At 39.2% G+C, this 25,039-nt stretch overlaps 2 protein-coding genes and 3 long non-coding RNA genes across 5 annotated transcripts; 4 read left to right on the top strand and 1 right to left on the bottom strand.

Annotated features, from left to right (window-relative positions):
- The first annotated feature begins 1,255 nt into the window (after nucleotides 1-1,255).
- LOC129756756 (hydroxylysine kinase) lies at nucleotides 1,256-3,793 on the top strand. The gene is made up of 2 exons (XM_055753753.1): nucleotides 1,256-1,889; nucleotides 2,600-3,793. The coding sequence occupies exons 1-2, from the start codon at nucleotides 1,648-1,650 to the stop codon at nucleotides 3,546-3,548; spliced, it is 1,191 nt and encodes a 396-aa protein (XP_055609728.1). The 5' UTR covers nucleotides 1,256-1,647; the 3' UTR covers nucleotides 3,549-3,793.
- A 10,799-nt stretch (nucleotides 3,794-14,592) lies between these two features.
- LOC129737967 (uncharacterized) lies at nucleotides 14,593-15,372 on the top strand. The gene is made up of 3 exons (XM_055729140.1): nucleotides 14,593-14,865; nucleotides 14,924-15,161; nucleotides 15,224-15,372. Exons 2-3 carry the CDS (start codon nucleotides 14,981-14,983, stop codon nucleotides 15,370-15,372), a joined length of 330 nt encoding a protein of 109 aa, XP_055585115.1. The 5' UTR covers nucleotides 14,593-14,865; nucleotides 14,924-14,980.
- Nucleotides 15,373-16,463: 1,091 nt separating this feature from the next.
- Nucleotides 16,464-17,341, top strand: LOC129740112 (uncharacterized). Its single transcript, XR_008736112.1, has 3 exons — nucleotides 16,464-16,772; nucleotides 16,918-17,160; nucleotides 17,254-17,341. It is a non-coding gene; the product is annotated as an uncharacterized LOC129740112 (long non-coding RNA).
- A 2,299-nt stretch (nucleotides 17,342-19,640) lies between these two features.
- On the bottom strand, nucleotides 19,641-21,203 carry LOC129740362 (uncharacterized). The gene is made up of 3 exons (XR_008736212.1): nucleotides 20,226-21,203; nucleotides 20,051-20,168; nucleotides 19,641-19,980 (listed from the first exon to the last, which is right to left on the bottom strand). It is a non-coding gene; the product is annotated as an uncharacterized LOC129740362 (long non-coding RNA).
- Nucleotides 21,204-21,432: 229 nt separating this feature from the next.
- On the top strand, nucleotides 21,433-21,827 carry LOC129755937 (uncharacterized). The gene is made up of 2 exons (XR_008739355.1): nucleotides 21,433-21,542; nucleotides 21,614-21,827. It is a non-coding gene; the product is annotated as an uncharacterized LOC129755937 (long non-coding RNA).
- The last annotated feature ends 3,212 nt before the right edge of the window (nucleotides 21,828-25,039 follow it).

Here is a 25,039-nt window from a genome sequence, read left to right as displayed (position 1 = left end):
GCGTTTGAATGCGGCAACCACATTTCATGAAAATGTGTGTCAATCGCTTAAACGCTTAGGCCTATGACACGTGAATACGATGCGATGCGGCGAATGCGATTCAATGCGGTGAACAACATTTGATGCGGCGAAGCAGATGTCAATTTGTTCCGTCGTTCGAATTTGCATTGGCCGCGTTCGTCAATTCCCATCACATTGCTCTCCCCAAGTAACATTTAAAGTATTATAGCAGGCTTCTAGCCCTATTTTAGGTTTCATAAGAGGCTTTAAGAGTCTTACAAAACAATCGGTGCTACTTTGGTCACTATGTCATCAACCCAAGCCTGGTGGTTGGTGTCAATAACTCAAAAATGCTACACAACTAGTGTGTAACCCATGGTGGAATCGACGAGGAATAGTTGAAAGATGAAAAAACAATTGTTTTGTTGTTTAAAATCTTCTAGAACTGTTTTTATTTCGTTTCCCACGGGGTTCACCGTGAACTTTCATTATGGCGGGGAAATTGGAATAAAAACAGTTTTAGAAACTTAATTCTAGGTTTTAAAGTTAGTTTAGTTTCTTTATTCAGTTTTATGTACAATCATTTTTATTTTTGATTTTATACTTTACTGGTTACACCGTTTTAGGAGTATATGATCCTATGCTAGCTAAACCCTTAAAAAATCTATCTTCAACTAAAATTTTTTTATTGGTGATTCCAGAATTTAACAATCATAAAGTAAAATATTTTCACAAACAAAACAAAATTAAAAATAATATTTAACAAACGTTTTTCTTGATAATTTTATTTCAGAGTAAGCAAAACTATAAGGCCCTCCCCAAGATATTTAAAAAATATGTAGAAAATAAATAAATTTCAAATTCAACCTTTTTTTTAGAAAATTAACAATTTGATTTTATACCAAACCAAACTTTTTAATTAGGTTCTAGTATCGAATATTTCTTATTGAATGCACATCGAGATCACTCACTTGAGAAAAAATGGGCATACCGGTAAGGAATTCAATACTGACATCGTCAGAAGAATGTATTATTTTTTATTATCCCTAAGGTGTATTTTTTATAGAGATCGGAAAGCGCCAGGCTCAATCAATATTTCAGCACTCCCGCAACGCAACACATTCGTGATGTACAGGGCATTCTCTCTCTCTTGTTTGATAATGATGGCTCAAACTCTGCACATCACCACATCCCACATCTCGTTGCTCTTGTGGCCTGTTTATTTACTTTTTAAATTTACGCTCGTTCCATCAGCAACACACAGCCACACAATGCAGTAACAATATTGAGGAACGTCAGTTCGCCTTGGTTCGTTTATCGGTCCCATTTTATCAGTTTAGAGTCTTCTTTGATTATTTTTTCTACTGGCTTAAGTCCAGTGGTATCACCTATCTGTGTTGTTACATGTTTTAATACGATTCAATTGAAAAGTTCTCTGAATAAGATGTAGTGTGGATTGTAGCATAGCAGTAGTCTGCGTAGCAAGTACCTATCTAAGTACATCAGTGAGCTCTCAGCTCTTCGTTAAAGCGGAACGTACCGCTTGATGTGGCAAGGTTTAGTTGTGATTAATCCAACCAGCCCAGTCTAGATATCGTAACAATTAGCTAAGTCTTTCGAGAGTTGAGGAGCCAACTAAACTTTATCATGGAGATGAAAACGATCTTGAAAAAGCGTCCCTCTGAGCCTGAGATTTCTTTAGACAAAGAAGATCAGAATGGGCATCAAGTAGAGTCGCCCCAGTTTTTGAAGCCTGGTTCCAAAATCCGTCCAATAGTAAGCGAAGAGGATGTTCGGAAACTGGTGGAACGGCTTTACGGAATAATAGTGCTGGAAATGTGTGAACTGGACTCTTACGATGATAAAAATTATCTAATTCAAGCAGACAGGTGAGTTGTTCAAGTGATTCCAGTTGCATGTTTAGAGCAATGAGCTTTTCTATATTTGGCCTCTAGACGAATTAAAAAACAAAATAAATATCAAAGGCTTTCAACGTGATTGATAGGCGAGAAAATTGCAATGATGAAAACGCTATTTTGCAATAGCCTCTGTTGATATCACGCAGTCGGAGATAAAAAGTGTCACCGTGTAGAAACCACGTGATGCGCTTTGTATATGGAACGTTCCCCGCACCGGGCTCAAGTCTCTGCTTTTGAACGTAAATTGGAGGCACATAAGAGCGAGATTGTTTCGCGCAAGTCTTATTTAGCGCCTGAAGCCGTGCTGCTAATATGTGTCACATATGTTTAAGCAACAGTGCATATCTTTAGATTGGGGATTGTATAGCGGGTTATCAGTCGTCTGAATAAAAATCACGGGAATATATTGAGTGGCTTGGCTAATTACCCTTTGATTCCATACTTTCAATAATCCCAAATAAATGTACTTATATTTTAAAGGTACATTCTAACATGCGAAAAATAAATAGAGTTCAACAATTGTGCTATAGTCCTTCACAATGAATATGCTTTTTTCAACAACTACCACGAAGAACCACGAATATAGAAGAAGATCTAAATCGTTCTTTTTTCACATACATGCATATAAATTCATTGAAAAGTTATATCTACTGGTTAAGTATGATCTCTTTTGTTTGCAGTCTCATCAAAAATCCCATCCTCAAAACCATCAGCCCAAATGGATACGTGCTGAAGATCGCCAATTCGCTAGATTCCCAGGATGAAAGCTTTTTCGATGGCCAGACGCAGATTATGCTACACCTGAACAGTCGAAAAATACGGTGCCCTGTGCCGAAACAGAACATTTTTGCCAAATATCATTCGCTTGAAACGCTTGGGGAAGGCAAGCACATCGTACGCCTGCTGGAGTTCGTTCCAGGGAAGGTGTTTCACGGAGTGCCACATCCTGATCGATTGTTCTACGAAGCCGGGATGTACATTGCCAGGATAGATGCAGCGCTGAAAAGTATAACTTGTGAACATGTTCGCAACCGGCAGTCTATCTGGATGTTGGACAACTTTATGCAGCTGAAAAATTTCGTATACGTGATAAAAGACGAACAACATAAGGACATTATTGAGCAAGTTATGCAGGCATATGAGAAACGAGTTTTACCGAATTTGGATCAATTTGAAAAAGGATTGATTTACGGAGATTTCAACGAACACAACATTATTGTCAGTCGAAAGGAAGATAACTCCAAGGAGTACGAAATTAATGGCATTATTGATTTTGGTGATGTTTGTTACTCGCGGTTTGTTTTCGAGCTTGCGATTGCGATGACTTATATGATGTTAGAATCGGGTGATTTGGATACGGGGGGTTTGGTAATGGCGGGCTATGAAATGCTGCGTATGATTCCCGATCACGAGAAGCAAATTTTAAGAATCGCCATATCTGCTCGATTATGCCAGAGTTTAGTCATGGGCCTGTACACTTCATCGCTTGACACTGATAATCAATACATTCTAACTTCACAAATTCGCGGATGGAACCTTCTGGAAGCATTGTGGGCTGAAAAAGACAAAGATATTCTGGAACGTTGGCAGAAGATTGCCGAAAAGTATCTTACTAAAAGTGATAAGTAAGAGACTTTATTGAACAAGCACAGATTTCCATATCACATAATTAAACCAATATGCCTTTAAATAGAAAGCAATTTATAACAGTAGTGTGGTTTTAAAATCGATGCATCAAAATCTAGTGATAGACTGTAGGTCAATTTAGAAGCCATATTTTGGCAGCTGTATGAATAAATGCCTTATTGATATTTGTTTTACATTTATTTGTTGTAATGTAGTATTCATTTATCAATAAAAATGATACGTTTAAACGGTATTTCTTTATTCGATCTCAAAGAAATTTGAAATTGTTCAATCGAAATTTTTCATAACTGAGGACATAGGCAAGAACTTGTTTTGTGGACAGCAGAAACTGAATTTCCTTTTGAAAATTTCACATCACGGATCCGCTTAGCGGCCGTTCGCATACCACGTGGACAACTTAGGGGGGTATGGAAATGTCCACGCTTGTCCACGGAAAGGGGGGTAGGGGTTTGGGTCATGTCCACGTGGACATACTTACTTTAGAATATTTTCTAAAGGTGAATAAATATTAAGATGTTTAAATCAAAATCTAAAAATGACATATCTTTCCAGTTTAAGTTTAAACAATAAGTAGCTACTTGAAAGCAAGTGATAAATATAATAATTAAGAAATTTTTAATTTTTAATTTTTTTTATATCAGGAAATTTTTATTCTGTTTTACAAAATCAGCCATTTCTGTTACAAAAAGGCAAAAAGTGGTGTTTTCTAACTATCAAATTATAGGTATTTTAAATAAAAACTTTTTCAGCTTTATCCACGTGGATATCCGGGGAGGGGGGTAGGGGTTTGCCAAATGTCCACGCTTGTCCACGGATGGGGATGAGGGGGTCAAAAATCTCATTTTTCTGTCCACGTGGTATATGAACGGCCCCTTATGGGCTCTTCGAAAGAAAAAATGTTTGCATAAATTCGGGGGTTTTTGATAGTCAAAATTAATTTGGTGCGTGGGCTGAACGATCTTTGAACCCCAAATATATGAAAATATATTTTTCATTTACCCCACTGTTTTACATTTATTTGTGGCCACGATCAGAAGAAAAAAAATTCCATAGTGGAACATATAGCTCCTATCTTCAGCTTTTTCAAGCACCAAGTGAATTTTTTTCCAGCGCTTAATAACTATCTGACAGACTTTTTCCTCAAGCATGTTTTTTTTCAGATTTAGACTTTGAATAACTCAATACAAATGATTGCAGCTGAATATTGTCTGAGAATCGGCTAAGACGGTGTATGTCTTTTTATTTGAGTCACGTTACAAGCTTTCCTTTCATATTCGCTTCATTTATATTGATTTCTACATTCAAAAATCTATAAAATCTGTGTTTGATGGGCAATATCGGTCGCAGGGTAAAAAGTCTGTGATTTACTGACAAATCAGACACCTGGCAACCCAGCTTGCATGCAAGGTTTTAAACATGTTCGACCCTCCAACCATATTCCAGTGGTGTATGTACTGGATGAGAATAGATCTCTCTGGTTTGTGCCTTTACTATTATAACTGTTATACCATTTTAAACGGGGTTGATTTTGAAAACATCCGTTCACAATTTATTTTCTTGCAATTTTCAATAGTTCAATCGATTTCCACCAGGTTTACAACAGTTTATATCCTGTTGTCCTGCATGGGCAGAGGTGCCAGGTGTCCTGATTTATCAGGATTTGTCCTGATTTTCGAAAGACCGTCCTGATTTTTCAAAAACTCTCGAGTTGTCCTGATTTTTGAAAATTTGTCTCTGAAATGTCCTGATTTTCATAAAACCTCTTAAATATGATCAAATTTGTAGTTAAACTATGAGAAAATCGAATAAATAGGTTATAAAATAGTTAAACCCATTTAACAGATGGTAATCTTCGGTTCAGATGATATTCAAATGGTGTTTTTCTTTATGAACTACCGGCCAGCCACCAAGATGCGTACTGTTGTTGCATGAATCAAGGCGTTTACATCACCTGTATTGCGCCTTTATTTATGCAATCTATGCAGAAAACCTTATTATTTTCATGAATCAAGAGGTGTCCTGAAAAATCCTGATTTTAAACTTCGCGTTGTCCTGATTTTTGACGAAACCACCTGGCACCCCTGTGCATGGGACAGGAAGACTGAATTAAAACCCAATTTAATATACTTAACAGTGGATTGCAGCCTTTCTTACAGCCTGTAAATCATATTTGTATACATATGACACATAATAAAAAACAAATGATAGATTTATAAATTTTGAATTATGATTAAAGAATTTCGAATGCAGTAAAGCCAAAATAAATTCAAGAAAATAAGATTCAAAATTGTTTATAGGATAAAAGTATTTTAAAATGATCATATTTATCATAGAAATAACATAAATGGCAACTAATTGGAGATTTTTGAATTACTGGATTCTGGAATATCTGGAATGATCTCGTTTCTATGACATTATAATTTCTTTCTTTTTTTGGAGTCACATTACTTTAAAAGGGAAGAAGCATAAAAATTAAGAATATAATTTTAAAAGGATGCCTAACCTGTGGAATCCCTGATAGATTCCGAGGTGGACAGGTTCGCAGCGGAATCGGCGATGGCCGTACGGAAAGTGAGTTGATGGAAAAACTGGTTTTATCCCGGGGAAATAAAACGCACGCGACTGGTGTAAATATACGTTTAATCGGGAGAAAAGCTATCTAAGAACTAAACCGTCTGTTGGCGCACGACAGTGTAGCCAAACGAGACGAACACGCTAACATTATTTTAGCGACAAGGGGTACACAGTAGCACATATTCTAACACTCCTCCTCTACTTGTGCCCCTTGGCTACTCTCAAGACCGATCAGCTCCGTAACCTTCCTGGCACGTTCCTGCTACTGCCCCATACACTGCTTCTCTGGACGAGATGCTGACGCAAGATTTACGCCGGCTCGCCCACCAGCAGCAGCTCCTCCGACAAAGCAAACCACAACTGCTGCGGTTATCCTGCGAGAACCTAGGTCACTGGCCCATTCAGCATCGACGAACTCCTCGATATTCCGGTCCTTGACACCATCGAGTTTCAGCCTCAAACCACCGGTCCTATGGCAAATCAGCGGAGCTACCACTCCGTCGGAATTCATCCCGCAACGCTGCTTATCGCCTTTAGCCAGGAGACGCGCCTTGTACCTTGTCGCCTCACCAGACTCGATCACCCGAGCGTTACGTTCCGGAAAATTCTTTGCTTCGGCAAACGACACTGGTTCCACTACTATTTGAGCGACCAAACCAGAAACCTCCGAGCCGAACCCATCGGACCCCTCCTTCACGCACAAAGGATTTCCTGCTGACATTCCAGGAGTTAACTGCTCCTCCTCACTTTGAGCTCCTCCCAAATTTTCTAGCTGATAGCTTTCCTTCGGAACACTCACTTTTCCCGCTCTGTAAGCAAACTCTAGCTTACGGCGTCCATTCTTCTGGTGCCACTGGTGTTGAGAGGATTTAATTTGCTGCTTGATCTCACACTTCCCCACAGTCTCCACCATCTTCAGGTGGTACAAATCACCTGACCGTATGCCCTTCACCACCACTTTCCCTGATTGGTCACGAATGTCACAATCGTTCTTCCTGAAAAGCACTTCGAAGTTCTTTGCTGTCAACTTTGGCACAGACAACAGACTTGTATTCAATGAAGGCACATATAAAACATCCGTCAGCGTAATTGTCACTGTTTCACCGCAGCCATCAACACCAGTCACCACAACCGTACCACATCCGGCCGACTTCACTACTGAGCCATCCGCGAGAACAACATCCCGAGCACACTTTTCTTTGAACGACGTAAATGCACCTTTCTCGTTCCACATATGGCTGCTGGCCCCACTGTCGATCACACAACACTTTGGCGTTTTCTTCCCAGCCATAAATAAAACAGCATTTCGCTCTATTGCTTGCTTGGCTCTCTGCGGCTCACTTTTTCTTTTGTTGCCCTCCAAATCTGGGCAATCACGCTTGTAATGGCCCTTTTCCCGGCACTGGAAACATCGCACTTCCGATTTTCCCCCAAAAGCTCTTCGCGAACCCGATTCGCTCTTCAGCACTCTTGCTTCCCCGGATGAATCACCCGAACGTTCCTTTCGGCGCTCCCATTCATCCAAGAGTTTGGATTTCACCAACTGAATTGTCAAATCGTCGTCCGGTCGTCCCTCCAGCGCTGTCACTAAGCCACCATACGATTCGGGCAAACTTCGCAAAATCATCGCGATTTTCAGCGAATCTTCCATTTCCTGCCCCGCACTTTGCAACCGATCAAACAGCTCTTCGATTTCACAAAGGTGCGATGCCAAATCGCCACCTTCCCGCAGATTCAAGTTGCACAACTTTTTCAGCACTGACACTCTGGAAGTCACGGTGCACTTTTCGTGATACCTCCGCAAACACTCCCAAAAATCACGAGCCGACTGGGATGCTTTTACCAAACCGTACTGATTCTCTTCAATGCAGAGCCCCATTGTCGCTCGAGCCTTTTTGTCATCCGCTGACCACTTTGCCGTCATCGGTTCCGGCTTCCGCTCCTCCACCACATAAAATAATCCTTCCCTGGTCAGGAGCATTTCCATCCGGAACTTCCAGGATGACCAGTTCTGATTATCCAGCTTCACAAATTTGCAGATTGCTTCCATTTTTGCTGCCACGGAAAAATCCAACCGCACACCGCAAGCAAAAAACGCACTAGAGCAAATTTCTTCTCCCGCACCGAAATTTCAAATTTCGCAAAATGGCGGACCACCGCACTCAGGCAAATTTCTATTATTATTTTCATAAGATGCTTCTTATGAACCGCTTTTTAGAGTGTAAAATTATGTTTCATAAGAGTCTTATGAAATTCTTTTAAATTTCATACGAAGTTGTTATGAAAAATAGAAGAAACCGCATTGTGAAAAAAATAATGAACACATTCAACACAGTCATACTTTATCGTCGTCAGAAGCACTCATCAGTTTAAAATTTACTACTTTCCTTCAACACTCCAATGTGATTTTGATCTTCCAAAATGGTAAGTTTTAGTTGAAATTTATTTTTTGTTGAAAATATTTGTCTTAATAGGTACATTTCATGTTTATTTACTTTTCAGATTGGTTAGTATGGCAAAAGGCGAAGTCAAAGGTCCGAGGCGCAATAAAACTTTTGATAGAACCAGATGTTGAAAGGCAGCTGATTATCACGATGATGTTATTTCATACGAACAAGGCAGAAAATAAATTTAAATGAAAAAAAACTTGATTTATTTTAATTTTATGCGACACATCCTTTTCCCATAATAATATCTTATGAAACGCAACAACCCCTCATTGGCACCAGTGTTCATCCCTCGAGTTCATTCGATCATAAGACAATCTTATGAATTTCATTATTTTTTCTTATGGCGCCACTTTATAAGAGAATCTTATGGCATACATAATAGGATTTTTCTGAGTGCGCAACACACGCAATTCACTTTTCGCGACTGTTCCGATCAGCACAAATCACTTCCGGAAAACCTCCACTGGGCCCATAACCTGATAGATTCCGAGGTGGACAGGTTCGCAGCGGAATCGGCGATGGTCGTACGGAAAGTGAGTTGATGGAAAAACTGGTTTTATCCCGGGGAAATAAAACGCACGCGACTGGTGTAAATATACGTTTAATCGGGAGAAAAGCTATCTAAGAACTAAACCGTCTGTTGGCGCACGACAGTGTAGCCAAACGAGACGAACACGCTAACATTATTTTAGCGACAAGGGGTACACAGTAGCACATATTCTAACAATCCCGGGTTTAGACCTTATTAAGATCCAAATCCAGACACCCGCAGAACTGACTTGATTTCTTGCTAAACTCTACAAATGTCAGTTCTGCTATCGATTGCTAAACATCTGCGGTTGAGTTGGGCTCTCTTATATTGTCTGTATGGTCTGTATGGTGGGAGCGCAAAGACGATTTATATCAAGATACCACATTCCCCCGTTCTCAATAATTGCTTCATTATTATTATCATCATATTATTTTTATATTGCCATGGGCTGAACCCGGCTCTTAACATTATACCGACGGCCATGGGCTAATACCCGGCTAACTATCGGTTGCCATGGGCTGAACTTACTTACTTACTTAATGATCCCGCGCCGATCCTCCGGTGCATAGGGCCGTGGTAAAAGACCTCCACTGTTGACGATCCGGAGCCAGCGTCTTCACCTGGTCCCAGTCAAGATTCTCGTCGACAGTTCGGATTTCAGCGGCTAGGCTTCGCCGCCACGAATTTCTGGGTCTGCCTCTTCTTCGATGACCTTCTGGATTCCAATCTAGCGCCTCTCTGCAAATCTCGTTTTCATTTCTTCGCAGCGTGTGCCCAATCCATCTCCACTTACGTTCCCGAATCTCGATTTCTAGCTCCTTTTGATGACACCGGCGATATAGTTCCTCATTCGAGATCCAGTTGCCAGGCCACCAAGCGCGGATGATATTCCGCAGGCAGCGGTTTACAAATACTTGCAGTTTTCGCGTCGTTACCGCCTATGTGCACTGTGTGTAGTATACTTGTGCTAGTGAGCGCGCATCCTCCCGCGAGAGTTGACTCGAGCGGTTTGATAGTTCGGTATAGTATAAATGTATGCGTAAGTACGAAGCATAGCACACATTCCCGCGAGAGTTGATTCGAGCAGTCAACGGTCGGCATCAGTCAAGACGCGGCAACCATGCAACTCGGACACAGGATGAGTTTGGAGGCGCAATCCTTTTGGTGGGTGACTCCTGATGGAAATTGAAGTTACACATTTGGCGACCGACAGGACTGGGATTAACATTTTTTTTCCTCAGTTTTGATCGAAATAAACATATCGAAGAACCTGTAACGGAAGTCACCCACCAGAGGAACGAAAAAAAAAAGATTGGGATTCCATTTTGTGTAGTGAAGGTGTGAACAGTGTTGCCGAAAGTATAAGTGTTTAAGAAGTGATGAACTTTGAAAAAGTGATCGAAAATAATTATTAGTAAGTATTGTGTAACAGCATGTCAGGAGGACAGCTGGCTAAGCATGCGTGTTGGGAGGACCGCATAGAAATCAAACAGCGAGTCGGGAGGACAGCTGGAACAAATGCGAGTTGGGAGGACCGCATAAATATTGAACAGCGAGTCGGGAAGACAGCTGGGAAATAGGCGAGTTGGGAGGACCGCATAAATATTGAACAGCGAGTCGGGAAGACAGCTGGAACAAATGCGAGTTGGGAGGACCGCATAAATATTGAACAGCGAGTCGGGAAGACAGCTGGAACAAATGCGAGTTGGGAGGACCGCATAAATATTGAACAGCGAGTCGGGAGGACAGCTGGGCAAAAATGCGAGTTGGGAGGACCGCAAAAATAGTGAACATCGAGCCGAGAGGACAGCTGAAAAAAATATAGAAATGAAATGAAAAGAATGTGAGTTGAAAAATACGTTTAATATTTCAGAGAACATATAAATTATGGTAAATGTTAAATTGTTCAGTTATGACAAGGTGAGAGAGAGAGTGCAAGTTTTAAAAACCGCAAAAAAAAAATACTAGAAGACAGCTAAAAGTTTTGACGTGTTAGAAATGCCACTGAGTATTGAAAAAAACTGAATAGTGAGCTAAGTGTAATTAATTTATTGATAGAAGAGAAAAGAACAAATATACCATCTGGAAGAAAAACAGTGTGATGGCAGGCTCACTTCCAAGAACTGTATCCAGGTGGAACGGAAACAAATAAGAATGATTATCGCAAGAAAATTATGAAGAAAGCTGCAATAAATTTATAGAACATGGAAAAGAGATAAATGTGAGAGTTGAAAATAATAGTTTACAAGAAAAGGAAAAACTTGAGTAATGAAAAATTCTCTTATCCAGAAAACTTTGAATTAAAATAATAGTAAATAATAATAAATACGGAGAACAATTTATCTCATTTAAAGGAAAAAATGATAATTTATAACGATGAAAAAAAAAACTCAACCAGAGATATAAAAAAAGAATTGACTAAAGGAAGAAAGAGGAAAAAATTACTTAGTCTAAATTGTGGTTATGTGTGAAAAAAAAAAGACAGAAAAAGAGAAAGATTGTCTGAGGTTTGTCTGAAAAGTCCACAATGAATATTCTAGCCGAATTAATTGGAAAAATTTGGTGTTTGTTGGGAGGAATGAAATTATAATTTCCAAAAAAATCAAACATGTGGAATTAAAAAAAAAATTAAACATTCTCTAGCAGTTGAAACATAACACTGGAAAAAAAAAACAGCTCATACATATTTAAAGATCCAATTATTACACTTGTTACATTGTAGTATGAATTTTACGCAATTATTTAATTGGTAACAATTGGAAAAAGATGCTCGTAAGACTATTCTATTAGAAAAAAAACAAAGATTCCTTGTATAGTTGATCGGTCGGGTGCAGCAATGTTTTGACACAGACAATTAGGTTTCGAGTGAAAACGTTATGGCATTTGTAAATAAAACTGGCAAGTCTGGCGTAACGAACTGAGAGGCGAGTGTTTTCATATTTACGCTCTCTCAATGTGGTGTGTGTGCCATCGTCAAATTTTAACGTTGCTTATGAGTGATTGAATAAAAACGGAAACTTGAAGAGTTTACCGTACTCGCCCATACTTATACAATTCATGATCAAACAGTTGATGGTGAGACGAATAAGTAATCAAAGAGGAAAGCAGGAACAACAATATACAGATGGTGCGAGTGTCCTTGTTTCTTCATTGTTTTTGTGTGTAGGCAGAGTGTTCATCTCTGCAGAGCAGTTATATGAGAGTAAAGATAATACTTTCTTCTCAACCGCATGACAAGTCTGTTCAGGTGAGGACCACCTATTCGCCAGAGCGAACTTTATAGATTCCCTTCGGGCCCGAGGAAAACCACCCGACGTTCCAGTGAGGGATGTATTAGCCCGCATACTAAAAAACTATATCTAAAACAGTCCATACAATTCATCAACGCTTTCAGAAAGAGTGATTGTCTCTGTTAACGCAGATGTTCTATTAAACTTTACTTCGACAACGATAAGAACAAAACATTAACGTTCATGTGAAAAGGTGATGGCATCCGGATAGGTGATAGAATGGTACAACGATTTCCTGTAATTTTTCTTTAATCGTAAAAATGATCTCAAACCTTTACTCATACCGTCCCTTCTTTCTGTCATATGCACGTCAAAAACGAACAAAACGTTGGTCAAAGATGCCAGATGGTTTTGCACGGTAATCAGTACACATTTTGAAATTTCTTTGATATGCGGATACGGAATCTAAAGACTTTATAGAATATAGCACTGAATATAGTTTCAATGATACTAATTAAACTTTGAAGCTACATATTTTAACACCGCCTGCCTTTATTGACATAATGTAATATAAATATGAGGTAAATAAAAAAGTTTTTTAAGCAATTTCTTTGATAGATTTTTAAAAGGGTCTAAGATGCAAACATGTGACATATAGAAACATAGAATTTACGTTTGCATTGTATATTTATGACATTCTCGATTCAAAGCTTTCATTTGAATTGAACGAAATATCTGAATTGGATTAATAAATAGTATATTTACATCTTCATAAGGGGCCGTTCAGATACCTCCGTGGACAAGCGTGGACATTTGGCAAACCCCTACCCCCCTCCCCGGATTTTTTTTTTTTTTTAAATATCTTTATTTGAAACGGCTCATACCTTTAGGCATTAAGGAGCCAAAGTCTTTTTTGTCTTTACAATGTTCTGCTTAACTTAACACTTAACACTTAACACTTTGATTTTGTATTTTTAAAGAAAAAGGAGGATAGAAAGGGAAACATGAAATTGAGAAGAATTATAGACGAAGATCAATAGCTTTGAGGAAAAGATAAATTTCGAACATGTAGTCCAAATCTAACACAGCTAGTACATCTCTCACTGGAACGTTGGGTGGTTTATCTCGGGCCCGAAGGGAGTCTACTAAATTCGTTCTGGCGACAAGATGGACCTCACACGACCAAACAATATGCTCGATGTCGTGGAAACCTTGGCCACAACCACATAAGTTGCTGCCAGCAAGATCAAAACGATAGAGTACCGCGTCTAAGGAATAATGATTGGACATGAGACGGGAAAATATACGAATAAAATCCCGACTCAGGTCCAACCTATTAAACCAGGTTTTAAGGCTAACCTTTGGGATAATCGAGTGGAGCCACCGACCCAACTCATCCTCGTCCCATCTGCGCTGCCAGTTGGTAATGGAGTTTCTTCGAACGAAAAAGTAAAATTCGTTGAAGACGATTTCACGCTGGTACGTGTCGCCTTCCATCGCCCCCACCTTTGCCAGATCCCCTCCCCGGATGTCCACGTGGACAGATTTGAAATTGTTTTTTTTTTCAAAAACGAATTGGCAGTTAGAAAACACTACTTTTTGACCATTTTGTTATTAAAATGGCTAATTAGAAAAAAAAAATAAAATTATTTTAAAATTTTTAAACTTCTGAATTATTATATTTATTACTTGCTTTCAAGTGGTTTTTAATTGTTCAAACTTAAACTGGAAAGCTTTGTAATTTTAAAATTCAAACAGTAAGTATGTCCACGTGGACATGACCCAAACCCCTACCCCCCTCTCCGTGGACAAGCGTGGACATTTCCATATACCCCCCCCCCCCCCCGTCCCTCTATGTTGTCCACGTGGTATGTGAACGGCCCCTAACTTCATTTCGGGACTACATGTTTGAAATCTACCTTTTTCAAAAAGCTACCGATCTTCGTCTATAATTCTTTTTTATTTTAATATTTCCCTTTCTATCTTCCTTTCTTCTCTCACAAAGTGTTAAGTTAAGCAAACAGTTGTAAACAACTATCATCGATTTTGGTCCTTAAAACCTAAAGGTATGAGCCGTTTCAAATAAATAAATTGTTAAAAAAAAAACATTCATTTGTTAGTACACATAGTCATATCCTATATAATCATCTGAAATATATTTATTGAAAATTTCATTTCTCAATATCCGTACAAATTTTGATAAAACATTGAAACTGGCACCACTGTCGCAAACGGTTTCATTCGTTTGTTTTGCTTGCTGCGCCGGGAAATTGTTGCCTCAACCTTGCGCGCCGCAATCAGGCCGCCCGGAAGAAGATGCAGGTTTCGTTCGTGATCCGGGACGCCGAAGAGAACTGGATCCGATCAATGGATGGCTGTACTCGGCTGGACGCGATGCCATCATCCGGGTGTGGAACTGCACCCAGATCAGCTCCCAGGAACCGTACATCCAGAGCAAGGAACACCTCCACGATTGGGTCAACGATATAGTTTGTGCTGCGGTGGAAGAAATTGTGAGTTGATTATGCATTAAAAATGAATAAAAAATTAATACTTTCTTTTCTTCTACAGTAATAAGTGCAAGTCGTGACACCACCGTGAAAGTATGGTCAGTGGTGAAAGTGTGGAATGCCCACAAAGGATTTTGCATGTCGACGCTACGAACTCACCGAGATTACGTTCAGGCACTGGCCTACGCCACGGCAGCAGGTGGCTAGCTCCGGTCTGGACAAGGTCATCTTCCTGCTGGAGGAATCCGCACACCGGAGCATTCAAGGAATGCAAGAACCGATGACATTTTTTGTACCAGGTACGTGGAAATTAAAACCATTTTTAAAACAATTTCCTATGATCCCGTTTGTTATATTTTAGGTTACGCTGCTGGAACCCTCAAAGATTTACTCCGTGCTATGGATTGTTTGGCTCGGAAAGTTCTACAGGACGTGCATGCTGTGCGAAATGAGGAGGAGGCAGCCGGAAAAATGTACATTTCGGGCAAGTTTGTGATAAACGTGATTTAATAAAGTGATGAAATTGAAATGATTTTCTATTCTAATCCGAAAAAATTCCATAAGCACTGAACGAAATTTTGCGTTAGTGTGCGTGTGCGTCTTTTAGCTAACGGTTCCTAAAACGGTCTGCTTAGCGTTGGAATCAAATCGCTACGGAACTTTTAACGTTGACGTTTAGGAATGATAGCTCCTCAAAATAACTATAATGAAACGGTTCGTACTATGATCATTCCGATTTCTGTAACAGTTCGATTGACGGTTTGGTAAATCGTTTAAAATATTCCTACACATGTTCATTCCAGAAACAGTTCAATGCCCTGAAAACGTTATTCATAAGCGTATTATAAACCATACTCTAACTGTTCCTAGAACAGTGTCTCCATATAAAGGTTTTAACAGTTTTAAACAGTAACATAACTTAACGCCATATTCAACAGACCGTCGTTTTGGAATTCAAGATAAGTTTAATGTTTTTTATGGTTTCAGATATCATTTTCTAAACGTTTTTTTACACTATTTCTTAACGTTTTATAACTACTACAGGAACCGTCATGTTACAATATTTTCGTATTCGGGAGGTATGATGGACTTGGACTATATGTTCGAGATATACCTTTTCCTAAAAGTTATCGATCTTCGACTATAATTCTCTTTATTTTCATATTTCCCTTTCTATCTTTCTTTTTCTTCAAAAAAAAAGTGAACTAGATCTAAGTACACAATTGTAATCAAACAAAACGAGTTTGGCTCCTTAAAGCCTAAAGGTATGAGCCGTTTGAAATAAATAATTTACAAAAAAAAAAAAAAGTCTGTTCAGCGTAAATAAATCGAAATCGAGTCACCTGTGATTCGGAACAATTTTAATAGATTCCTGCGAGCATATTCCATTTAAAAATTTCGATTCCTCACGAGTTTTTGGTAAGACGGTCTACCATTAAAAAAATAACGTTCTATTACTATTTGCTACGAATGCTCCCAGCAAGGGTGAACGTGTGGGTGGATCATTCGCATAGGACACACTACACAGTACAAGCGTCGTGAGTGGACCACGCAAAAAAAAAACTAACCTGCACACAAAACTTTCGAGGCTCCACTTAGCAAAAATGAGCTGTTACTTTCCATTAGCAAAAAATTTTTTTTACTGTCGAGTTAGCACTTTCCCAAATTGTCGTGACTTTTGCTCAATTTGAGTAAAATTAACCAATTTACTACTAATTTTAGCATTTATAGTAGCATGGACTCAAACTTTTAGCCTGTGCCCAAACCGCGTTCTTTAAGTGCTCAAATTTTAGAAAGGCGACACAGGCGGGAACCTGTTAGATTATTCTTGTTTTCATTTTGCACCGCGCGGGTAAAACATTTTTGTTCTGCTCCTCAGTTTTTCGTCGTTTGGTTAGAATTTGGATTAGGTAAGTAGTACTGGTAGTACATACAATACTGGTAGATGCAATTAAAAGGAAAAATAGAGAAAATTTAGAAAGCTTCCGATACCTTATTCAATTCATGCAGATCCTCAAATCGGCATCGACTAATCAGGTTTCCGAACTTTTCCAGGATCAACAGCATCTCGTGGGAGGGAATGCTGCAGAAGTAGCCATTCTTCCTCAAGCGGAACGGTTACCGGTTCGGTAACTAGTGGAAAAATAGCGGAATCCTAACGCTGCACATACCGGTACGCGATACCGAGAAAGGAGGAGAAATGGTGAAGCGCAAAACCGAACCCGGAAGCAGCAGTAGTGGTTCCGCCGGGTTGTGTGTGTTGTTGACCTGTTTGGTGGTCAGTGTTTTTACTATCAGGTAACAAAAAAATAGACTGTCTAGCTATTATAGTTTTATTTCTATTCTTCTAAATATGAAATGCACTAAACTTAATTATTTCTGTTTTTTCAGATTTCAGTGGTGAAGATGTAATAGAACGCGATGATGGAATACACTTTTGGAAACCCGCAGAGTGATGCGAACGATAATAAAAAAGAAGATTAAAAAAAAAAAATCAAATCTCACTTTTTAATTTTTTGAAAATGAAAACCCTTCATTAAAAATAATTTAATTTTGGATTTCACTCAAATTCGAGCAAACGTTAGAAAAATAAATTTTGCTAAAATTTTAGCAAACAAAGGTTTTTGTTTGATTGAAAATTAGTAAACATTCAGTCAGGACACATTTTGTTATTTTGCTAAAATTTTAGTTAAAATAAATTGCTAAATTGATTGCTAAGATTTAGCTGGTCAAATTTGAGCAAAATTTTGCTAATTTTCGGCCTCGGAAATTTTGTGTGTGGAGAAGTTCTCAAACGTAGGAGAGAAAGAGAGAGGCGCAGACGCGCTTTCCTCACGACAACATCAGCATCCTAAATTGGTGATGTAGAGTACCAAAGTCTCGGCCATCAACTCAAATACATACATACAACAGCAGCATCACGCTTAGAAGGTGCGAGACGCATGCGGAAGCCACCTGAGCACATGATCGATAGAATCGAGCAACATCGAGCCGTGTACAAATAGGTGCATGCATTATGGCGTATTAAATAGTGCGCAACCAATAAAGGAATGAGAAAGACCAAAAAAGGGAGGAAATCCCGGGAAAACGATGAAATATGTCTATTGATTGGACAGAGCGAATAACTGTGAAGAGAACAAATTTTCGCCTCAAGTTAAAAAAATGTTGTTCTTTTAATTTGGAGTGATAGAAAAACATCGAGAAGTATTAGCTCGCTTCTTTACTGTGATATACCAATATTAAGATTTATAAAATACAAATTTGAATAGGCATCGGTCTATGCTCTCGTAATGATTTTAAACGATGAAAAATTGCAAACCAGAACCAATACAGAACGACCTATTGCCTGTAGGTTGTTCACTCACACACAAGCTTCGTTCAATCGTAAGTAGCGATTGGTTTCGACTAGTTTCTGTCAAGTGGTCGTTGTTCAACGGGCTCATGTTTTGGTCGAAACAGGTCTGGTCGTTGTTCAACGGAGCTACACAGAAAAAAAATCTGAATCCTTAACAACACTGAAATTGAAAAACCTTTAATATTACATGACGTCGAACGCGATTTGTTGATGTAATTTTACAGATTGAAAAAAGTTAAATCCATAATAGCACTGAATTCGAAGGACATGAATATTACATGACACGGAATGCGATTATTTGAGGTAAATTTCCATCACATATGATGTAAATAAAAAGAAGCATCACAAATGACGGAATTTTCAGTGCGAATTAAATATTACACGTCTTAAATATTTACATGTCTTCCAAATTTTACACCTCTGTTGAAATTCATAGACGTGTAATATTCAACTCGCTCTGAAAATTCCATCATATGTGTTGCTTCTTTTTCGTTACATCATATGTGATGTAATTTTACAAATATTTTTGGTCATACACAATTCTTAACAACACTGAATAAGAAATTTCTTAAAATTACACGTCATGGAATGTGATGACGACATTGAATTTGTGTTTAATCAATATTACAAACACTGAACATGATAATGTCATGTAAAATTATGAACTGTCAAGAACAGGACCATAGGCCATAGACAAATGTAAACAAAGTGTCAAGTCAAGTCGTGCACCAAAGTTCAAGCAGTTTTCCCGCGAGTGAGGTTCCCGGAGATCTTCGTGAAGCAGGGATGCGGTTCCGGAAGCGGCTCCACGTTAATCAACTTAGGATCCGGGGGAGAAAGTAAAAGGGTGAAGTGAATCCTAATAAAACAAAATGTGTGCTAAAAAATGTTTGTCGTTAAGTATTAATAAATTAAATTAGTTATAAAAAGGTTTAATTTTTATGAAGAGATGAGAAAATTCCATTGTTGAATCATATAAACAAAAAATAAAACAAAATAAATTCCAATTGGAAAGTTTCTCTTCCAATATTCAGCGAGATTATAATTTACATCATTTTTATTTTACACGTTACAAAATTTTACATCATTTTTATTTTACACGTTGCAAAATTCACTGGCGTGTAATTTCCAACTAGCACTGAAAATTCCGTCATATATGATGCTTCTTTTTATTTACATCACATGTGATGTGATTTTACAAATTTTTTTCGTAGTGTGTACACACTACGAAAAAAATCTGTAGAATTACATCACATGTGATGTAAATAAAAAGAAGCATCATATAAGACGGAATTTTCCGTTCGAGTTGAAAATTACATGCTTGTAATTTTACAGACGTGTAAAATATAAAAGACGTGTAAAATTTTAAATACGTGTAAATTTTAAAGACGTGTAAAATTTAAAAACGTGTAATACTTGCAGGTTCTTTCCTCGTTTGTATTAAGAAAAGGTAGATTATTTCAAGTGAAAATAATTTATTTTTCATTATGGCAATGTTCTCGCGTAACAATTAATTAATAATTTTCCAAATTCCAATTTAAAATGGAATCAAGCCGAATAAGACTGATGAACGGATGTAGACGTTCCTTATTTTGGTTTCTTGCTGGGTGCGTTCGATGTAAATGAAAAACTAGCACATACATTGCCCACTTGGTTGCTTTGTGGTGATTGACGGGCGTGGTGATTCCAGGGGCCGACTTCGGTTTTCGACAGATGTGGGAAAATAGCATATGCGACTCTTGCGCCACACAGACCGGACAGAACTGCGAGTGAAAAAGGAGACAAAATAACTACCGAGTATCACATATTAATGAAACATCTTACGAATCTTACCTGAACGACATCTCCGCAGATACATTTTGATTTCCGATTAGGTCAAGTTGCTTTGGCAAATTGCAGGGTTTTTTTTCTCGACAGGAACCGAATCGCATCGCATGGGCTTTACTGGAATCTGTAATGTGAAACGTACATTACAATTTGTCAATTTTTTTTGCTAAAACAAACTCACCTGAACACAACCTGCCACCCCGAATGACAATAAATTTGTTGCAACATTTTTATATTTTCACCTTTGGTCCTTCAAGGAAGCCTCGGTTTATCACGCGGCTTTTCGGATTTGCTCACACCCAAACGTTTCATGTTCATCGCAGAACCGAAATTCAATCAATAACATGAACTCCAACCGGTACAGAAGTGTCTTCCAAATGATCTTGGTTCCTCCGGAAAAAGTGGGTCGATGGCATGAAAACCCGCAAATTTTGATTCCTGGAACGGAATTGAAAGAATACAATGCATTAAATTTCATAATCGTAATCATTATACTCTAACTTACTTCATATTTAGCAAAAACTGAATAGTCGATGTCTCCGGCTCCGCGGCGGTGTTCGGGCCGACGGTTTCATGAACGCGATATTTCCGAATTTCCAACGGGTTGGAATTTCGATCGACTTTGTTTACACTTGTTGTTGGTTTGAATTTTTGACGGCGTATTTTCTCCTTCGGTGTAACTTTGTACGGTGTAAATGAATCAGATGCTTAAATCACGAAATAAATGCTTTAATCACGGTATAACGAACACTGAAAAAACTCATTTTTAACACTTAAAGCACAGACTATTAAGTCTGTGCTTAAAGCATTTTTTTTTACTAAACATGATAGATGTTTTTGATGATCACAGATGATTTCAAGATTGATTTTGAATTTAGAGTATTTTTCAATCGCTTATTGAATTTACATTAAACTTAATTTTACGTTTCATTACACCATTCTATATTGTGATGTAAAAAATAAGACGTGTAAAATTTTCAGACGTTTTATATTTAATTCGCACTGAATATTCCGTCATATGTTATGCTTCTTTTTATTTACATCATATGTGATGTAGATTTACATCAAATAATTGCGTTCCGTGTCAAGTAATATTTGTGTCATTAGAATTCAGTGCTGTTAAGGATTCAACTTTTTATAAATTGTAAATTTACATTAATAAATCGCGTTCTACGTCATGTAATATTTAAGGTTTTCAATTTCAGTGTTGTTAAGGATTCAGATTTTTTTTCTGTGTAGTTGAAATCGATCGAAACTAGTCGAAACCGATCCAGCTCGAAAGCAGGATTCATTTCTACCACACTAACACACATGCAGCGTGTGTGTCAGACAGAGAGCATGTTTTTGTTTCGTTTTCGCCAAGTGCTCTGGATGTTTGGATGCAGTCGGCGGCCGGTGGCGATTAAGTGCGGTTCTGGATGTTCGTTGCTGGTGGTGCTTGTGGTGGCCGCCAACTTCATGACGAAATGGTAGCTAAATCAACACCGGATGTTCACAGGTAAGGTCCGATTCAAAAGTGTACAGATTTTCCGAGTTTTAATCGAATGAATTATTTTTTTTTCTTTCCAGGTTGCAACCGATGGCAAAAACGACGGGTTTTTTTGCAACAGTCCGGAAACGAACAGTTGGAATTTGAACCCGCTGCTACTGGAACAACCCCGGTGCGATCGTGAATAAGGATAGGTCATTTGCCGGAATGTTTGTTTCCAGGAATGGAACTTATCAACAAAAAAGTGTTTCAAATGATGTTAAAAAAAATTAAAATAAAATCAAAATGAAGTTATTTGTGTATTCTAATGATAAATCAAACATTCCCCCATTAAAAAAAAACAATAAATTTTGAAATTTCAGATCTGGAGCTATCTTTTCCTCCGGGCTTAGCTAGAAATATTAGTAAAAATTGCGGCGGCTAAGTTTTTTCTTGTTTACTCAAATTTAATTTAAAAAATATTGCTAAATTGATTGCTAAAATTCTAGCTGATCAAATTTGAGCAAAATTTTGCTAATTTTTGGCCTCGAAAATTTTGTGTGTAAAGGGCTTGATTTAAGAATTTGTTAACCTAAATTAAATTTTCCCCTTATCTGTTTCGGTTTGTCCAGAAATTCGTGTGTAAAACACACAAAACACACATTAGTATTGGTGTAAGTATGTTCAACGGACGACCTGGTTGAAATCGGTCGAAGTCAATTAGAAAGAGACAGATTATCAACTGTCAAAATCCATTCCTACTTGTTTCGACCTATTTCAACCTATTTCGACCAACTTTCATTGAACACACATACAGTTTAAAACCTGAATAGCATTGTTGGAGACGTTGGAGTACACATATGGCCATGGTTGCCACATACAAAAATTTATCTGGAAAAGTGCACATGCTTTAGCTCATTTTCGGTACATATAACCGATTTCAAAATTCTCGTAAACCTGTACAGATTTGTTGGCATTTGGTGTAATAGATATCACTGTAGTTTTACATATACAATCTAAATGATTTTACTTGATAGAATATTTAGAATTCATCAGAGTGATCAAAGACACTCGAAATGGTATAAATATTGGAAACTTAATCAATTCCAAACACTTTATTTTTGAAAATTGGAGAATTTCTAAGATAAAGTACTAAGTGTCGTATGAACAAATTTTGGTTCACATTTCTGTCCAAAAGAAGTACAGATGAAATAGATTTTTTTTTCTGGTTGAAAGTACAGATGTAAATGTTGCATCGCTGCTCTTTCTTTTCCCGAGAGGAAGGGAGATGTGTGTAGTATACTTGTGCTAGTGAGCGCGCATCCTCCCGCGAGAGTTGACTCGAGCGGTTTGATAGTTCGGTATAGTATAAATGTATGCGTAAGTACGAAGCATAGCACACATTCCCGCGAGAGTTGATTCGAGCAGTCAACGGTCGGCATCAGTCAAGACGCGGCAACCATGCAACTCGGACACAGGATGAGTTTGGAGGCGCAATCCTTTTGGTGGGTGACTCCTGATGGAAATTGAAGTTACACATGCACCAAGTTTCGCACCCGTACAGCAATACGGATTTGACGTTTGAGTTGAAGATTCGGATTTTTGTTCGTAGAGAGATCTGGCGTGACCGCCAGATGTTTCGGAGACTCGCAAACGCAAATCGGGCCTTTATGATCCGTGTTTCGATGTCTTTTCTGATACCACCATCAGGCGTAATCTGGCTACCAAGATACTGGAAGCACTCCACTTTCTCAACTTGTTGCCCAGCTACCATGAAACTGGAGGGATTTCCTGTGTTGATCTCCATCGACTTGGTCTTTCCGACATTGACTTTGAGACCTGCTGCCTTGGAACTTTCGGTGAGGTCGTCGAGTTTGCTCTGCATATCTGGTTGTGTTTGGGCTAGCAAAACAATATCGTCAGCCAGATCAAGGTCGTTCAGTTGCTCCATTGTTGAAGGATTCCACGGCAATCCTCGGTTCGGTGCACAGTCAATCGATCCAATCAGAATCTCATCCATTACGATTAGAAAAAGTAGCGGTGATAGAATACATCCTTGTCTCACTCCAGCAGTTACCGGGATTGGTTCGGACAAGACACCGTCGTGCAAGACCTTGCACGAAAATGCCTCATACTGTGCTTCGATGAGATGGACTAGTTTCTCTGGGACCCCTCGTCGCCTTAGAGCCGCCCAGATGTTTTCATGGTTAAGTCGGTCGAATGCTTTTTCGAAATCAACGAACACCAGCAGAAGAGAGTCCTGGAATTCGCTGATTTGTTACAGTATGATTCGTAGCGTTGTGATGTGGTCCACACATGATCGTCGAGATCGGAATCCAGCTTGTTGCCGTCGGAGTGTAGCGTCTATTTTCTCCTGGATCCTGTTCAGAATCACTTTGCAGAGTACTTTGAGGGTTGTACAGATCAACGTTATGCCTCGCCAGTTACCGCACTCTGTCAGGTCTCCTTTCTTCGGGACCTTTACGAGGATACCCTGCATCCAGTCGGCCGGGAATGTTGCAGTATCCCAGATGTCAGCGAAAAGACGGTGCAACATTTGTGCTGATAGGGCAGGGTCGGCTTTCAGCATTTCAGCAGGGATACAATCGATCCCAGGTGCTTTGTTGGATTTCATGTTTTTGATTGCCGCTTCTATTTCAGCCAGCGAAGGCGCTTCCGAGTTGACGCCATTTATGCGACTTACTGTTGGCGCTTCGAGCTGCAGATTCTGTTGGCCATCGCTATTCGTGACTCGGAAGAGTTGTTCGAAGTGCTCAGTCCATCGTTTGAGCTGATCTGTTCGATCGGTCAATAACTGACCTGCTCGGTCTTTTAGCGGCATTCTTGCATTAGTCCTTACACCACTGAGGCGGCGAGAAATGTCATAAAGTAAACGGATATCTCCATTGGCGGCGGCTCTTTCTCCCTCTTCGGCTAGGGAGTTTGTCCAGGCTCTCTTGTCTCGTCTACAAGCTCGTTTAACTGCCTTTTCCAGCTCCGCATATCGTAAGCGGGCGGCTGCTTTGGCTGACCCGGTACATGCCTGCTCAATTCCGACTTTCGCCTTTCTCCGATCATCGACCATCCTCCAAGTTTCATCCGACATCCATTCACTCCTTCTTCCACAAACTTTACCGAGAGTACCATGGCTCGTCGTGATAAAGGCATTCTTGATTCCACACCACTGTTCTTCGACTGTTCCGTCTGTCGGCAGCTCCGAGGCTCGGTATTCTAGCTGTTCAACGTATGCCCTTTTCACCTCTGGATTCTCCAACTGGCGGACGTCGTATCGACACCCGACTTTCTCCTCGCGCCGTTGGACACGTGCAACTCTCAGTCGTATCTCGCCAAGGACGAGGTGATGGTCAGATGCAATGTCTGCGCTTCGCTTGTTGCGGACATCAAGAAGGCTCCTTCTCCATTTTCGGCTGATGCAGATGTGGTCAATTTGATTTTCTGTTCGGCCATCTCGGGATACCCAAGTGACCTTATGTGCTGGTCGATGGGGGAAGAGCGATCCACCGATC

The sequence above is a fragment of the Uranotaenia lowii genome, chromosome 1, assembly GCF_029784155.1.
Source record: "Uranotaenia lowii strain MFRU-FL chromosome 1, ASM2978415v1, whole genome shotgun sequence".
Taxonomy (NCBI): domain Eukaryota; kingdom Metazoa; phylum Arthropoda; class Insecta; order Diptera; family Culicidae; genus Uranotaenia; species Uranotaenia lowii.
The sequence above is the reverse complement of the archived record's forward strand: the minus strand, read 5'-3'. Positions and strand labels throughout refer to the sequence as shown.

What these genes read in the sequence shown, in the direction of transcription:
- LOC129756756 (XM_055753753.1), top strand. Translation starts at nt 1,648, where the DNA reads ATGGAGATGAAAACGATCTTGAAAAAGCGTCCCTCTGAGCCTGAGATT. An exon ending in TATCTAATTCAAGCAGACAG is followed by an intron (nt 1,890 to 2,599) that starts GTGAGTTGTTCA and finishes TTTTGTTTGCAG; the next exon opens with TCTCATCAAAAATCCCATCC.
- LOC129737967 (XM_055729140.1), top strand. Translation starts at nt 14,981, where the DNA reads ATGCCCACAAAGGATTTTGCATGTCGACGCTACGAACTCACCGAGATT. An exon ending in GATGACATTTTTTGTACCAG is followed by an intron (nt 15,162 to 15,223) that starts GTACGTGGAAAT and finishes GTTATATTTTAG; the next exon opens with GTTACGCTGCTGGAACCCTC.